The sequence below is a fragment of the Hemiscyllium ocellatum genome, chromosome 39, assembly GCF_020745735.1.
Source record: "Hemiscyllium ocellatum isolate sHemOce1 chromosome 39, sHemOce1.pat.X.cur, whole genome shotgun sequence".
NCBI lineage: Eukaryota > Metazoa > Chordata > Chondrichthyes > Orectolobiformes > Hemiscylliidae > Hemiscyllium > Hemiscyllium ocellatum.
The window spans coordinates 3,379,971-3,396,652 of record NC_083439.1 but is presented as its reverse complement, the minus strand read 5'-3'; the positions used below and the strand labels follow the sequence as shown (position 1 = coordinate 3,396,652).

At 44.8% G+C, this 16,682-nt stretch overlaps 1 protein-coding gene across 2 annotated transcripts in view; it reads right to left on the bottom strand.

Annotated features, from left to right (window-relative positions):
- Positions 1-7,486: 7,486 nt before the first annotated feature.
- The window catches only part of rasgrf1 (Ras protein specific guanine nucleotide releasing factor 1), a 92,899-nt gene continuing 83,703 nt past the window's right edge, over positions 7,487-16,682 (bottom strand). For both annotated transcript variants that reach the window (XM_060853336.1, XM_060853337.1), the window contains exons 23-27: positions 15,338-15,535; positions 15,160-15,239; positions 13,752-13,869; positions 11,544-11,612; positions 7,487-9,063 (exon numbers count right to left, since the gene is read on the bottom strand). In XM_060853336.1, coding sequence (XP_060709319.1) covers positions 8,971-9,063; positions 11,544-11,612; positions 13,752-13,869; positions 15,160-15,239; positions 15,338-15,535 — 558 coding nt within the window. In that variant the 3' untranslated portion in view covers positions 7,487-8,970. The remainder of the gene's footprint in view (positions 9,064-11,543; positions 11,613-13,751; positions 13,870-15,159; positions 15,240-15,337; positions 15,536-16,682) is intronic.

Here is a 16,682-nt window from a genome sequence, read left to right as displayed (position 1 = left end):
TATTTCTAAGAAAAAAAATATATGAATTTAGAAATTAAAACATTTTAACCAGTTATAATTATTTGGAGCTAGCAAAGTTATTCAAAGTATTTCACAGTCGGCCAAAGATAAACTAAATCTTTAACTGTAACAATGCACAGTCTGATATTTGTAAAGCTCAGATTCAAGGCAGAACCATTCTGTTGCCATGACAACTGAAGATTCTGGTTCTGGGATGGTCTGTTAAGTTGAAAGCAAGGAGCATCTCTGTGGAGTCAGCATCTGCTATAGCAGAATTTGTCATTCTAAACCTGGAATCTTATTATGTACATGAATGTATTCCTGGCATTTCTGTTACCGTGACCCTCTTTTCTATTATGTACGTGCTTCATGAAATAGAAGGCAGTCCGGGACATGATGCAAAGTTCAGATCAGCAAATAACACACAAAACAGTCATCAGGAATTGCAATAGACTCTGCAGTGTTTTCACAGCTGGGGACTGACGCTGAACTCCAACTGCAGTGATAGGAAGCAATACTTTGCATTTAAATCTTCGCCACAATCCCACTGCATTATTTAACACACTCGTGACTCTCCTGTAGAAAGAAAGCTTGCTCTAGACTTTGAGGGTGAATTTCTCAGCTGTTTATCCGGGACTTTACTAATGGTTTGTTACTTTCATTATTAAAAAAAACTAAGAAATACTTATCTTTCATTGAAAATATTGTCGCACTAATGGAAAATGATGCAAAATGCTGCTAATTCAAATGGTTCTTAGTTTCTTGAATCTGAAAAAATGCATTGACTTGCCAAGCATCATGATCCCAAATAAAAATAATCTAACATTGTCCCCTCTTTTCTGAACAGCAGAACCAATATGTACTCAAATCTCTCAAAGTGATAAAGGAAACAACAGTTAGAGTATTCTCATCCATGCAATCTACACCTTACAGACCTTGCTTTGCCCACAGGCCACAGGAGAGAGGTGACTAGTAAATGTGATCATCCCACAGGCCGTGTTCATCCTGGGCCTGTGCGTGGTTGTTTTGGCCAGTTTTAGGAGCATACCCATTAGGCAGTCCTCCAAGTTGTCAGCCTGGTCCTTTGCACAGGGAACATCTCGGGGACACCTGCACCAATCAACCCCACCGCCCCGTGGCCCAACATTTCAACTCCCCCTCCCACTCTGCTGAGGACATGCAGGTCCTGGGTCTCCTCCACCGCCGCTCCCTCACCACCCGACGCCTGGCGGAGAAACGCCTCATCTTCCGCCTCGGAGCCCTTCAACCCCAGGGCATAAATGTGGACTTCACCAGTTTCCTCATTTCCCCTCCCCCCACCTTACCCCGCTCAGCACTGTCCTCATAACCTGTCCTACCTGCCAATCTTCCTTCCCACCTATCCACTCCACCCTCCTCTCTGACCTATCACCTTCATCCCCACCTCCATCCACCTATTGTACTCTTGGTTGCCTTCTCCCCAGCCCCACCCCCCTCCCATTTATCTCTCTCCCCCCCCCCCCCCCCCCAGAGGCTCCCTGCCTTCATTCCAAATGAAGGGCTAATGCCCAAAACATTGATTTTCCTGCTCCTCAGATGCTGCCTGACCTGCTGTGCCTTTCCAGCACCACTCTAATCTTGACTCTGGTCCTCTGCACAGCATAGGAGAAAGTGGGGGCTGCAGATCAGAGTCAAAAAGTGTGGCGCTGGAAAAGCACAGCAGGTCAGGCAGCATCCGAGGAGCAAGAGAATCAAGATTTCAGGCATAAGTTCATTCTTTGGGTGCTGCCTGATCTGCTGTGCATTTCCAGCACTACACTTTTCGACTCTGCACAACATGCCAAAGATTATGAGTATGGGTCTGAAGGTGCTGCTCCTAAAATATTTGATGTGGGATAGATCCTGAGGTTAACAATGAAGAAAGGCTGACATCAGAGATCTTGTACTGTTGTTGCTTAGGAGAGGCCTCAATCCCATTGGTTACAGAAACAAGAAAGGCCATACAGACGATTTTCTGACTAAAATCTCCTGGGTTCTATGCAGGCATAAAGTTGCAAAGTGATAATTAGCCTTTGTTGGAGTTGTTGCCCTTATGTAATCGCCAATGAGATTTACAGCCATAAACAAACCGAGTATCAGCCAGGCACAGAAAGTGCTGCCACATGTGGAATAGTCTGGTATTACACCTAGAAGGGAAACGAGCATGGAGCTTGTTCTCAGTAAATATCCTTTATGTTACGGCTGAGTAATTTTCTATTTCTTTTCATATGTGATCCCATTTTAGTGCTTGGAAATTGATGCAACTCCAGGGGGGGGGAGTTGGGGGGGGTGGTGGTGGTGGGGGGAGGCGGCGGTGAGTAGGGTTATGGGAAAACTTGTGGCGTGCTGACAAATGATTTTTGGGAGTTTTCAGTCTCTGATGGGGCTTTGCAGCTGGGATTGCTGCATGGAGCCTTCATGCTGACCCAGGAATGCCCCACCATTCAACATCCTGCATGAGGCCTTTGAATTACTGAGTAAAGGCCGTAAAATGGGAACATAGAAACACATGATGCAATTCACCCCCCAAACCAGGCCTACAGTTTGGGATTGGATTATGGAGCTGTGAGGTGTCCAACTACAGACTATAATCACTGATAACGTTTTCGACTAAGGAAACAGGAATCAGTCTCTTTTTTGGTTTTGGTGACACCTACTCATTGAATTTGCCTGCAACGTTTTCACAATCAAGGTGGTGAAATTAATCACTTGTACAGAAATAATTGGTGGGAAATAGCAAGAATGCAAACAAGGGGGCAGTAAGTTAAACGTCAGTTGACTACCCTCCATTAGCACTGTAAAACTCAAATACATGCACCAGAGATAGACCGCTTTTTAAATTATAACTTTAACACAACAATTATTCTTTAAGGTGTTGGAATTGAGATAATGTTATTGTTTGATATTGAAAGATGTTAGAAACAGGAGAAAGCTGTCAGTCCTTTGAGACTGCTGTGCTATCCAGATAGTTCACGGCTGGTCTACATCTTAACACAATTTATCTGCCTTGATTCTGCAACACTTCCAAAGAGACGGTTTTGTGATGCTCTGATAGCCGTCCTTAAAATTCTGTCGGGGTTTGGTCGTACAAACATGAAGGTGTGCCCACTTCTAGAGGATTCAAAAACAATGACTAAGGCAGTCACGAGTGAGTCCAGTGGGGAATTCAGAGAAACCCCTTTATCAGGGGGCAGTGGTGAGATTGTGGGGCTCACATGAGGGGAACAGTGGTGAAATTCTAACAGGTAAACCACAATAGTACATGAGGGGGAAATGATTGGAAGTTGATAGACTGAGACAAAGGAGGTTTGGAAGACGGTCACATGGAACATAATTTGCATTTATATCTTACTTTTATTGTGAAGGAACATCCCAAGCTATATAAATGGTCGCACACGCTCTGTAAGCTGCTGTTAGTTCTGAATTCCCATGCCTCACAAAAAACCCCTCCCACCTACACACAGCCTTCTGAATGAGACCATTCTGAATTTTCATCACTGTTTGTGTAAAGATATATTTTCTAACAGAGAAAGTGAGGACTGCAGATGCTGGAGATCAGAGTTAAGAGTGTGGTGCTGGAAAAGCACAGCAGGTCAGGCAGTATCTGAGGAGCAGGAGAACTGATGTTTCAGCAAAAGCCCTTCATCAGGAATCAGGCTTGTAGGCTGGGGCTGAGAGATAAATGGGAGTGGGGTGGGGCTTGGGTGGAAATGTAGCTGAGAGTGCAATAAGTGGATGGAGGTGGAGGGGCAAAGGTGATAAGTCAGAGAGGAGGATGGAGTGGACAGGTGGGAAGGAAGATGGACAGGTAAGACAGGTCATGAGGGCAGTGCTGAGTTGGAAAGTTGGATCTGGGATAAGGTGGGGGGGGAGATGAAATGAGGGAACTGGTGAAATCCACATTGATGCCCTGGGGTTGGGGGGTCCAAAGGTGGAAGATGATGCGTTCTTCCTCCAGGCGTCAGGTGATTAGGATGTGGCGATGTAGGAGGATCAGGACCTGCGTGTTCTTGGCGGAGTGGGAGGAGGAGTTGAAGTGTTTGGCCATGTGGCGGTGGGGTTGGTTGATGCGGGTGTCCCATAGATGTTCTCTGAAGTGCTCTGCAAGTAGGCATCTTGTGTCCCCAACGTAGAGGAGACAGCATCGGGAGCAATGGATACAACAAATGAGGTGTGGAAGTGCATGTAAAACTCTGTTGAATGTGGAAGGCTTCTTTGGATGGAGGTGAGGGGGTGGTGTGGGAGTGGGTTTCGCAATTCCTGCAGTGGCAGGGGAAGGTGCTGGGGGGAGGGAGGGTTGGGGGTGTGTGTGGACCTGACAAGAGAATCGCAGAGGAAATGGACTCTCTGAAATCCAGATGGGGTTGGGAGGGAAATATATCTCTGTTTCTGGAAGTAGGTTTGCTTGCTGAGCTGGAAGGTTCATTTTCAGACGTTTTGTCACCATACAAGGTAACGTCATTAGTGAGCCTCCAGATGAAGCACTGGTGGTATGGCCCACTTTACCGTGTATTCAAAAAGAACAGGTACCTAATGAATACAGTCTGCCGATTTCTCAGCAACAAACCCAAACAAGCAGACAAAACACGTCCAGAAACCCAAACCACTCTCCCCTACATCAAAGACATCTCAGAAATGACTGCAGGACTACTCAGACCCCTTGGCATCATGGTAGCCCACAAACCCACCAACACACTAAAACAGCAGCTAATGAACTTGAAAGACCCTATACAAACAACAAGCAAAACTAATGTCATTTACAAAATACTATGCAAGGATTGTAACAAACACTACATTGGACAAACAGGCAGAAAACTAACCACCAGGATACATGAACATCAACTAGCCACAAAACGACATGATCCTCTCTTACTAACATCGTTACATATGGATGAGGAAGGACACCACTTCGACTGGGACAACACATCCATCCTAGGACAAGCCAAACTGAGACATGCATGAGAATTCCTAGAAGCATGGCATTCCAACCAGAACTCTATCAACAAACACTTTGACTTGGATCCTATTTACTAGCCCCAGAGAAAAAGAACAGGAAATGACATCACCACCGGAAATGATGTCACCACAGGAAATGGCATCACTAACCCAAGGAAACCTAAACACATAAATAGAAAATGAGCCATACCACCAGTGCTTCATCCAGAGGCTCACTGAAGATGTTACCTAGCATGGTGATGAAATGTCTAAAAAAGAACCTTCCAGCTCAGTGAGAACCTCAACCTGAGCTACAAATCTTCTCAAAAAAATACATCTCTTGTGGTGGGGTCCGTTTGTAGGTGGCAGAAGTTGATGCAATGTATACGGAGGTTGGTGGGGGTGGAAGGTGAGGACAAGGGGGGGTGGGGGTCTGTCCTTGTTGCGGTTGGAGAAGTGAGGTTCAAGGGCGGAGATGCAGGAAGTGGAGGGGATTGCTGGAGGGCATCATTGACCACATGGGAGGGGAAATTGCAGACTTTGAAGGAGGCCGTCTGGTGTGTTCTGTGATGGAATTCGGAGCAGATACGGTGGAGGTGGAGGAATTGGGAATAAGAGATAGTAGTTTTGCAGGAGGCAGGGTGGAAGGAGGTGTAGTCCAGGTAGCTGGAGGAGTCGGTGGGTTTGTAGAAAATGTTGGTGTTGAGTCGGCCACTATTGATGGAGGCGGAAATATCCAGAAGGGAAGGGATGTGCCTTCCTAGATGGTCCAGGTGAATTTAAGGTCAGGGTGGAATGTGTTGGTGAAGTTGATGAACTGTTCAACCTTCTCTTGGGAGCACAAGGTGGCACTGATACAGTCATTGATGTAGTGGAGGAAAAGGTGGGGAATGGTGCCAATGTAACTGCAGAAGGTGAACTGTTCCACATAACTGACAAAGAGACAGGCGTAGCTGGGGCCCATGCGGGTGCCCATGGCAACCCCTTTTCGTCTGGAGGAAGTGGGAGGACTCAAAGGAGAAATCATTGAGGGTGAGGACCAGTTCAACCGAACGAATGAGAGTGTCAGTGGAAGGGGACTGGTGGGGATGTGGGGAGAGGAAGAAACAGAGGGCTTGGAGGCCCTGGTCATGGCAGATGGAGGTGTAGAGGGATTGGATATCCATGGTGAAGATGAGGCGTTGGGGGCTGGGGAAATGGAAGCCTTGGAGGAGGTGGAGGGCGTGGTGGTGTTTTGAACATACGTGGGGAGTTCCTAGACTGGGGGGGGGTGGGGGGGGTAGGTTAGTATCAAGGTAGGTTGAGATGAGTTTGGTTGTGCAGGAGCAGGCTGAGACAGGTGGGTGGGCCGAGTGGTCAAGCTTGTGGATCTTGGGTAGGAGGTGGAACCGGACAGTGCGGGACTCCCACACTTTGAAGTTGGAATCTGTGGGTGATGACGTTGTGTATGGTCTGGGAGATGATGGTTTGGTGATAGGGTGTGAGGTCATGGTCGAGGGGGCGGTAGGAGGAGGTGTCTTCGAGTTGGTGACTGGCTTCAGCAGTGTAGAGGTCAGTTTAACAAACTACCACTGCACCCCCTTTGTCTGCTGGTTTGATGGTGAGGTCGGGATTGGAGCAGAGGGAGTGGAGGGCTGCGTGTTGTGAGGGTGAGAGGTTGGAGTGGGGGAAGGGGGTAGACAGGTTGAGGTGGTTAATGTCTCGGCGGCAGTTGGAAATGAAGAGATCGAGGGCGGGTAGTGGGCCAGCACGGGGTGTCCAGGTGGATGGGGTATGTTGGAGGTGGGCGAAGGGGTCCTCAGTGGGAGGGCAGGAGTCCTGATTGAGCAAATAAGCCCAGAGGCGGAGGCAGTGGAAGAGGTGTTTGATGTTGTGTTGAATTTGTTGATCTGGAGGGGGATGAAGGTAAAGCTTTTGCTGAGGACTGATCATTCATCCTCAGTGAGGGGGAGGTTGGGAGGATGGTGAAAACTCAGCAAGGGTGGAAGCTAGGACCTGGTGTCGGGCTGAAGCTGGGAATGGGGGCGGAGCCTGTAACTGAAGTGGGTGTGGTATGAGAGAGACCGAGCGTGACGCTCACCCTAGGCATCAGTTGGGGGTGTGGGGGGAGGTGTGGGGGGAGGTTGTGGTTGGAGGGATGGAGGAGGTGGTGACTGTGGGATCCGTGGGGGCAGAAATTGCGTAAAACGCGTTGTAGGCAATTCTGTCGGGTGGAACTTTCTAACACTCTGAGAAACCTAACTTCATGCAGAACTAACAATCAGTTGGAAAAGCAACGTGATGCCTAGACCTGGTACTCCCTTGCCAGAGGCAGCGGTAGTTACAGGAGGAACATTGTGACAAATCAATGGTAAGTCCTGTTGGAGAGTTTTGGGTGCTGTGGATAATACTAACGGAATAACCCAGCCAGAGTCTTATGTTGATAGTGAGCAGAGTGGACCTTTCACTCAATACACTAACCAGATGATAAGTAAACAGTTCAAAAAAATACAACTTCTGAGAAATTATTAACAGATTTGTGAAAAGTGTCTTTACTCATAAAATAATGTCCAATACACAGAGAGCAAAGCTCTGGGCTTAGCTTCACAGTTCTCATCTCTGCTTAGGGGTCTCGAACAAGTGAGTCAAAGCCTCCACAGAGTTTACACAACAAATCTCATCCAACACAATAGGGGCACAGGGTATCTTGTTCCAGTCAAACAGCTCCTGTGAAACTTTAAGCAGCTTTGAGATCTACAGAGAAGCATTGGCTTGGAGATGAGCTTCAACATAATTTTGATTCCAGAATTATTTCTAGAGAAGCTTTGTTTGGGGACAAGGTAGCAAATTTTATTTGTGCTCATAAAAATGAGGATTAATATAGCTGAGAATTGTTAGTGTTCAGTGTTCTACAATTAAGTACAGCATGGTGTAGGTGCAGGTTAATGTGCTGTCTACACCATCTTAATAATTAACCTCCAAAGGGACTCCCCACAGCATCAGTGTGACATCTCCAGCTCCCACACTATTGATGGATGCTAACTGATCATAGATGTCATTTCTAGAGGACGTATATTGTGTAGACATATGTCCACCAACACTGGATTGTGATGGCCCAGACTCATTTCATTTCAGATCCTCAACGTTCAGGGAAAGGGTAAGCATGGACAGGATCCAAACCAAGGGCCTGAAGTGTGAACTCAACCTTTGCCACAGAAAGGAGACATTTCATAGATTAGTATGAACTTAATTTGAACCCTGAGGTGGGGGGTTTAAAGAGTGATATGTCACTGGTTGGAGAGGGAAAAAACATTCACCTAATCATTCTGGGATATTCTGGGATATTCTCGGACTCTCACAGGAAAGGATGGTGTGCTGCTCAGTGACACCATACTGCCCTTCATCAGTGCGAGGGAACATCCACATCACCACTCAGGGAAGAGTTTCTACTTTTTTGCCCATGAGTGAGTAAAAGGAGAGTGTGCAGGTGACTATATCACACAATCTTTCATCAACAAGATAGCACATTAACTTCCCACGGCCACGAGAAGAGGCAGACACGTGATCTTTCAGCGATAGGAGTTCAGGTCCCAGTGATGAAGGGAGTCTGCTGCCCATCTACAACACACAACCCTTTGCCCAGGAGAACAGTCTTCCATTCCCAGTATTCCAGACTGAGTTGGAAACCAGGTTTTAGAACTGAAAGACTCTGTCCCATTTACCTTCCATTCTTCAACATTTTTCAAGATTTTTTTCTTGGATTTTCTAAAGATTGTTAAAATGACTTAATTGGTACCACAAAAAAACCTACGACCGCTGCACTGTGTTTTGTTTTTGGAAAAGGTTTGCTCTGCAGTAAAAGTACAGCAGCCAGTTAGTGTCAAATTCCCCAGTAGAGCAGACAGATGGTTGATACACTCCTTGGGTTATTTTTTTGGTCGTGTCTACTCTTCAGCGATGGCACCATGCACAGCACGTTGGAGGAGAGCAGTGATATCATCATTTATGCAAGGTTTCTGATGCAAGGGATGGTGGGATTCAGGTTAGAAGCTTTGGTTCTATCCTCAGGGATGCTTCGTAAAGAGTTTCTTCATCCATGACATTTGACTGGACCAGTAAATAGCGTGCCACCTGGTTGAAGTAAAACAAGAAGGAACCTGTAAGGACCTGATGATTTTGAAATGGTATATTGTTGATCATAGCAGTTAACAAGGGTGTGGATGAAGTATTGCATTTGTCTACAACCTGACCACATTCACATTCAGCATTAGCAGTTTGGGTCAAATTGAAAGCAAATAACTTGGTTAATGAAGATGCTGCAACCTGAACCCAATTTCATTGTCTGCCCCAGATTTCCCCAACATTGTTACATCTTCTGTTGGAAATACATTGATACCTGGAGATCACTTTCTATCATTTTCCTTCTTCGTGCAGACTGGTTAGGAGTTAGTTAACCATATCAGACCCATACTGGTTAGCATTGCTGCCTCACAGCGCCAGAGACCCGGATTCAATTCCCACCTCGGGCAACTGTCTGTGTGGAGTTTGCACACTCTCCCCGTGCCTGCATGGGTTTCCTCCAGGTGCTCTGGTTTCCTCCCACTGTCCAAAGATGTTCACGTTAGGGGAATTGGCCATGCTAAATTGCCCATAATGTTAGGTTGATTAGTCAGGGGTAAATTTAGGGGTGTGGGTTTCTCTTTGGAGGGTAGGTGTGGATTGTTGGGCCGAAGGGCCCGTTTCCACACTGTAGGTAATCTAATCTAATCATATCTAGACCAGAGACAGGTATCCTTCCCTGAGCCACCTCAGTGAAGTAAAGGACTTCAACAATAACAATCAGGGAGGAGAGGTTTTAACTCTAAGGTTATGCTGACAGCTGGGGTTATTCTCCTCAGAGCAAAGGAGGTTCAGAAATGACTGAATACAGAGATGCCCAAGACGATGGCAGATTTAGTCAAGATAGACAAAGATAAGCTGTTCCCAATAACTGACAGGATAAAGTTGAGAGAACACCTATTTAAGATATTGAGCAAGAGACTAATGGGATGGTGTGAGGAAGAATAATTTTCCTGGACCATTCTGCCTATGAATATAGTAAATGGAGACAATTGAAAATTAACAACCACAACAGGTCAGAGGTGAGGAACACTGTGGAGAGCAACTCACCCCCTGACTTCCCAAAACCTGTTCACCATCTACAAGGTACAGGTCGGGGGTGTGATGGAATACTCCCCTCTTGCCTGGATGGGGGCAGCTCCAGCAACATGCAAGAAGCCTGACAGCATCCAGGACAAAGCAGCCCACTTCATTGGCATCACATCCACTCCCTGCACCAGTGACACTCATTAACAGCAGTGTGTACTATTGACAAGATGCACTGCAGAAATTCTTTAATGATCCTTAGACAGCACCTTCCAAATCCACAAACACTTCCGTCTGGAAGGACAAGGGCAGTGGATACATGGGAACACCACCCATTTATAGGTTCCCCTCCAAGCCACTCATCATCTTCCAAGTATCACCATTCCTTCATTGTCACTGGGTCAAAATTTTAGAATTCTCTCCCTAACAGCATTGTGGATCTACCCACAGATCATGGACGGCAGCAGCTCGAGAAGACAATTCACCACCATCTTCTGGGACGGGCAATAAATGCTGGTTCTGCCACCAATACCCACATCCCATCAATGAACTTTAAAAAATCCTAAAGATTGGATGGGTACTTGAGGGAAACAAAGTTACAAAGCTAATGTGGTGGAGTGGGGCATGCATCCAAACTGGATTTCTTTTCAGAGAATAAGAATGTATTAAATGGGCTGAATAGCCTACTTCCATGCTACAATTACTCTATGACTCCTGCAGTTTCTAAATCTACGTGCTATCCCTCTCATGAGGAGATTTATTAAAATCAGTCTCTCATTGTGGATGGATAGGATTTGAACTCAGGACTCTATTGTTTGCTAATCCACCCTCTAGCCAGGTTTGTAGCTCAATATTCTTCATTGCTGCCTCTCCTAACCCATGTACTTGGTGATGAGTCACCTTCTTGAATTAATGTGGCTCATGTGATGAAGTTACATCCACAGTGATATTATGCGGAGAGAGCCTCAGGCTCTTGAGCCAGTGACAATGAAGGAATGGCCAATACATGGTCAGGTTTAGATGGTGTGTCAGCTCAGGGAGGAAGTATTGGTTAAGTTGTGAAAAGAGTTAGCGTACCTGTCCTTTCTGCAGCAGATGGTGAGAACAAGACCATCTGAACAATGGGAGCTCACTTGAAAAGAAATGACTTTAAAATAAAATCTAAAAATTGGATCAAAACAAATAAATGTGTATTAAAGACAATTGCTCTCGTAGTACATATGTACTACACTGTCAGAGGTATCAATCCTTGAACAGGACATTAAACCAAAGTCACGTCTGCTTCTCAAATTGATATTAAGGATTCCATGGTTCCATTACAGCCTAAAGCAGGGAGCTTTCATAGTTTTCTGACCAGTATTTGACCTTTTCAGAAATAACTTGCATCAGAATTTATTTTAGTACTATCCACTCTGGAACAATCTTGCAAAACCTTTGAATTTACACAGAACTGAAAATGAACCAACCTTAGCTTGCTGCTCTATCTTGTAGGCAGTCTGCTGGAACTGACGGATCTCTCGGATTATGTGAGATATCTGTTAATGTAAATCCAGGGTGAGAGCAGGCATGACAATGTATTGTGTTGGGAGTTTCCACCATTAGTCAAATACAGATCCATCAGAAATGACACACCATTGCTAGGCTACTCAATGTATTTATGTAAAATAACACATGCAATGAGAAGGGATTTTTGTTTGCCCTATATTTTACCCTGTATAAGAACTGCCTTTATTATTTTCTTTTGCCAAGTATCTGGTGTCCCACTGAGTTAAAATCTGTTTTCCATTTAAATTATGCTCTGATACTGAATGATGATGCATTTGTACATCAGCCTCAGTTCTCTACTTCCCACATGTTGGGAAGTTCCTCAGTTTCTCACAACTTCCCTGCTCCTTGAAATCTCTACAAAATTTAGAAAGCTCAGATCATGTCACCCAGTTCATTCCAATTTTGTTTCATCGTGCAAAATGCTACTGAACCTAATCAACATTGGAATTCTGTCCAATAGGAAAAAACAAAGAAATTGAGTAAAAGCTCTTTTTCATTCCTTGGTATTAAAATTTCTGGTCCATAGCATCACCCTACAATCAACTAATTAATGGTCAGTGTAAGAGCTTGTCACTTGCAGAAGTTCCTAGGTCTGATGGCAGATGGAGTTTAATTCAGGCAAATGTGAGGTGATGCACTTTGGAAGATCAAATTCAGGTGTGAATTATACAATAAATAGGAGAACCCTTAGGAGCACTGACATACAGAGGGTCTGGGCATATAGGTCCACAGGCTCCGGAAAGTGGCAACACAGGTGCATAAGGTGGTGAAGAGGGCTTACAGTATGCTGGCATCATTGGTGGAGGCATTAAATATAAAAGTTGGCAATTTATGTTCCAGCTGTGTAAAACATTAGCTAGATCACCTTTGGCGCTAGTTGCCACACTACCAGAATGATGTGGATTCTCTGAAGATAGGTTTACCAGGATGGTGCATGGTCTGGAGGATTTTAGGTATGAGGAGTGGTTGGATAAACCCGGATTGTTTTCACAGGAAAGATGGAGGCTGAGGGGAGACCTTATATTTATTATTTTCTTTTGCTAAGTATCTACAGTATCTGAGTTAAAATCTGTTCTTCATTTAAGTTGTGCTCTGATACTGAATAATGATGCATTTCTACATCAACCTCAATTATGATGTCAGTCTACAAAATTATGAGAAACAAAGGTAGGCTAGTAGAAGGGAGGGGGTGGAGTTTAGGGGAGAGGTGAGGGGAAAGTTCTTCACACAGCGGGTGCTGGGTGCCTGGAACACACTGCCAGTGGAGTGGTGGAAATCGGCACATTAGCATTGTTTAAGGCACACAAACGGGACATGAACAGAAGGATAGAAACTGCGCGTGGACAATAAGTAATGGGTCTACATAAGGACTAGGAATCGATGCAGACTTGGTGGGCTTAAAGGGCCTGTTCCTGTGTTGTATTGTATCGTATATTGTATTGTATTGATTAAAGCAGGCTGTACACTGGTTGCAATATGTCAGGGTTATAGAAAAGCTTTTCATGAATACGGTGCACTTTTAGCTCTTAAAGTAAATACAAATAGAATAAATACAAGTTCATCAGCATTTCTATACAGTTTGATAGACACAGTCAGTGTCACAACTATGGAGGTGCCTCAGTGATACTAGAATTAGCTAGACAAAGGACAGCAAGTATCCCAATACCCTGATCAAGATCACTATCGGGAGACCACTGCAGGAAGTGAGGGTGAGGACAAGATCAGACTTAAGCACCATGTCCTAAATGATCAAACAGCCTCCTGCCACGCACTGTCCTGCATTACATAGGAAAATTCACAATTTGGGAGTGGGATACAAATGGATCGTTAATATCCAACCATCAGGAGGGGAAACTTGCAGCAGATACCATGCATCCATCTTGTGTCGGTGCCAGCGGTGAATTTCTTTCCCTGCTATCTTGTGGAAATGAAGATTTTGGAAAATCTGGAAATATGTATTGTATTCTTGAGTGCTTGAATCTACATGATGAATCAAGCCATATCTTACTGCTCCTTTGTAAGGACGACCCTTTGCAAACTCTCTGTCAGAAAATGGTACGTGACAAAAGGACAAAAAGTGGTTTAGCAAGGAGAAAAAAAGTCCAAACCAGTCTCCATGGACCTACCATTCTCATCTTGGAGAAGTTGACTAAACCATCTTCAGTATAATTTGGTGTTCCTTCCTCGATGAAAGCCAAGTCTGTTAGGTACATCCCCAAATAAGGAACACATGGAGGGTCACAACTTAAGGTAACAAAAAGAGAGAGGTTATTTGTTAAACATTGCCTTTCATAACTTTAAATCCAGCATGGGAATGTGCATCCTGTGTCAGCTGCTGCGTTTGTGAAATTCAGGGCTGGGAAGTAGGTTTAGGACCTATTATGGTGAGGAGCCAGAGGTTTTGCCAATTGTCCAAATTGGATTGATAATGAAAGAAACATGTCACTCCATTCTCAAAAGGATATGCAGATCTGAAAAGATGGTGCAGATTTAATGAGACTGGAACAGGAATAAGGAAATCCAGATATCTGAAGAGAATGGAGGAGCTGGATTTGTTCCTCTTAAAGCAGAGAAGATTGTGGGCAAGATAGAATCTAGACATTCAGAAGTCTGAAGGATTTTAAAAGGTTAAAATAGAAGAAACAGTTTCCATTGATAGAAGCATTGGTAAGCAGAGGATAGAAGTTTTAAATGATTGGCAAAAGGATCAACCAGAAGATGAGGACATTATTTTGTGTAGGGAGTTATGATAATTTAGAACGTACTGCCTGAGGAGCTGTCAGGAACAGGTTACCAAGGGACTTTCAAAAGGGAATTGGATGAAAATCATCCAAGGCTCTTGTTAAATGGTAGTCAGCAGGGCTAACTGGAGGTCTCTTTCCAAAGGTCTATACAGGCATGATGGACTGACTGGTATTCTCTGTGCGACAGAGCTCTAATTCGGTTGCTCTTTTTCATCCAGACCAACCTTGTGAAATGACTTGGCAGCTGAGCTGCTCAGGACACGCATTCCCAGTCCAGTCAAACCAAGCCTAAGATTATATTGAGATCAGGAGGCTGGCCATGTCATATGTCTCACTTTTGGCAGTATTTATTTTTTTAAACACAAACAAGTCTAATACTGAAATTCTCTTTGATGAAAACTGCTCCACGCTAGTTGTGGTATTTGCCATCAGTTCAGTCCTGGTGCCCCAAGATTCAATGGGGTAGAAGCCACTTGGATAGCAAAATCAAACCACGTATCCTTCCAACATAAGAGTCAGTTTCTTTGAGGGAAGTGGGTCTGTATTCTCTAAACTTTTGAAAACTGAGAGGTGATCTCAATGAATCTGTGAGAAGTTTGTAAATTTCAATGCAAATGGGATGTTTCTGTTGCCTGGTGAGTCTAGGTCCAGGAGACACAGGACGTGTGAGGTGTAACAGGTCACCCAAGAGTTGGCACCCATTTAGTACGACTGCCCAAGACTGAATTCTACTCTTTTCATTCTCTACAGTCCCAGTCCTCAACCTTTGCGAGAGGAAATTGACACTTACTTTTTCAAAGCCTCTCGTAGGTTTTTGAACCGTCCTTCTGAAGACACCAGTTTTTGCAACTTGTCAATTAATGCCTTGGTCTGAAACAAAAGGAAGTGTGAAACAAGTGTGTACCAGGGGTTCAGACCAATGATGGATGAGGGAAGCTGAAGAAACAAACCAGTAATGGCTACCCTACCTGTTTTGATACTTTCAGCCATGTCTTCTTCAGTCGGAAGATCGCACTTCGATTCAGGGCGGAGGTTATCACCAGCACAGCGTTGTAGTTGTGGAGACACTTGCAGATGTCTGCCACTGCCACCCATTTCTCGATGGCTGCTGTTCTCACATTAACGTCATCACTCTTCAAAATCTCCGAAGCAATTAAGTTGCTGATCTGAGGGGACAAATAGAAACTGTCACTTGCCATCCAATTATTAAATCCATTTCTGGACACCTCACTTTTCCAGAAGAAACATTCTGTCTACAGTCAGTCAGAATTTTGTATGTTTCAAAGAAATCACTTTGAAAGCAGACCTAGTTTGCTCAGTCTTTCTTCATCAGGCAAACCTTACAACTAGTCTGGCAAACCTCAGTTGCATTCTGTCTATAACAAGGATTCCTTTCCTATTATTCTGAGACCAAAACTCTAACAATACTCCAGGTGTGGTCTCAGCAAGATTTTTTTTAGTTCTGTAACATAAACAAAGTGCTGGTGAAACTCAACAGGTCTGGCAGCATCTGTAGATACACAAACAAATTTAACATTTTGAGTCCAGTGTCCCTTCATCAGAACTGAAAATAGCTGGGGAAGGGTGTATTTACACTGATGACAGGGTTGGGAAAATAGAATTCAGGGAGATGGTGTCCAGGGAAAGAGATAAAGAAACAGAGAGAGAAATAAAAAAGGGATTACTTAGAAATCTCTCTGTTTGCCTAAGCCTTTCTTTCAGGCTTTCTCTGTCCTTCTTTAGATTAGATTCCCTACAGTATGGAAACAGGCCCTTCGGCCCAACAAGTCCACACCGACCCTCCGAAGAGTCACCCACTCAGACCCATTTTCCTATGAATGATGTACCTAACACTACGGGCAATTTAGCATGGCCAATTCACCTGACCTGCACATCTTTGGACTGTGGGAGGAAACCGGAGCACCCGGAGGAAACCCACACAGACACGGGTAGAATGTGCAAACTCCACACAGTCAGTCACTCGAGGCTGGAATCATACCCAGGAGCCTGGTGCTGTGAGATTCTTCTAACTTTAGTATCACATTTACCATCTGCTGTTAATATTTATTCCAACTCGCGCAATCCAATGGAAACAGTTGCAACCTCAAATTTTCTAGATTAATCGAGACTAGGAAGATTGGAAAGTCAGGTGGAAAGTAAACTGAGGAGCAGACTCCCTGCTGGGTATAGGGTGCGGACAGGGAGAGGCTGTCCAATCAGCTGAGGAGCAGACTCCCTGCTGGGTATAGGGTGTGGACAGGGAGAGGCTGTCCAATCAGCTGAGGAGCAGACTCCCTGCTGGGTATAGGGTGT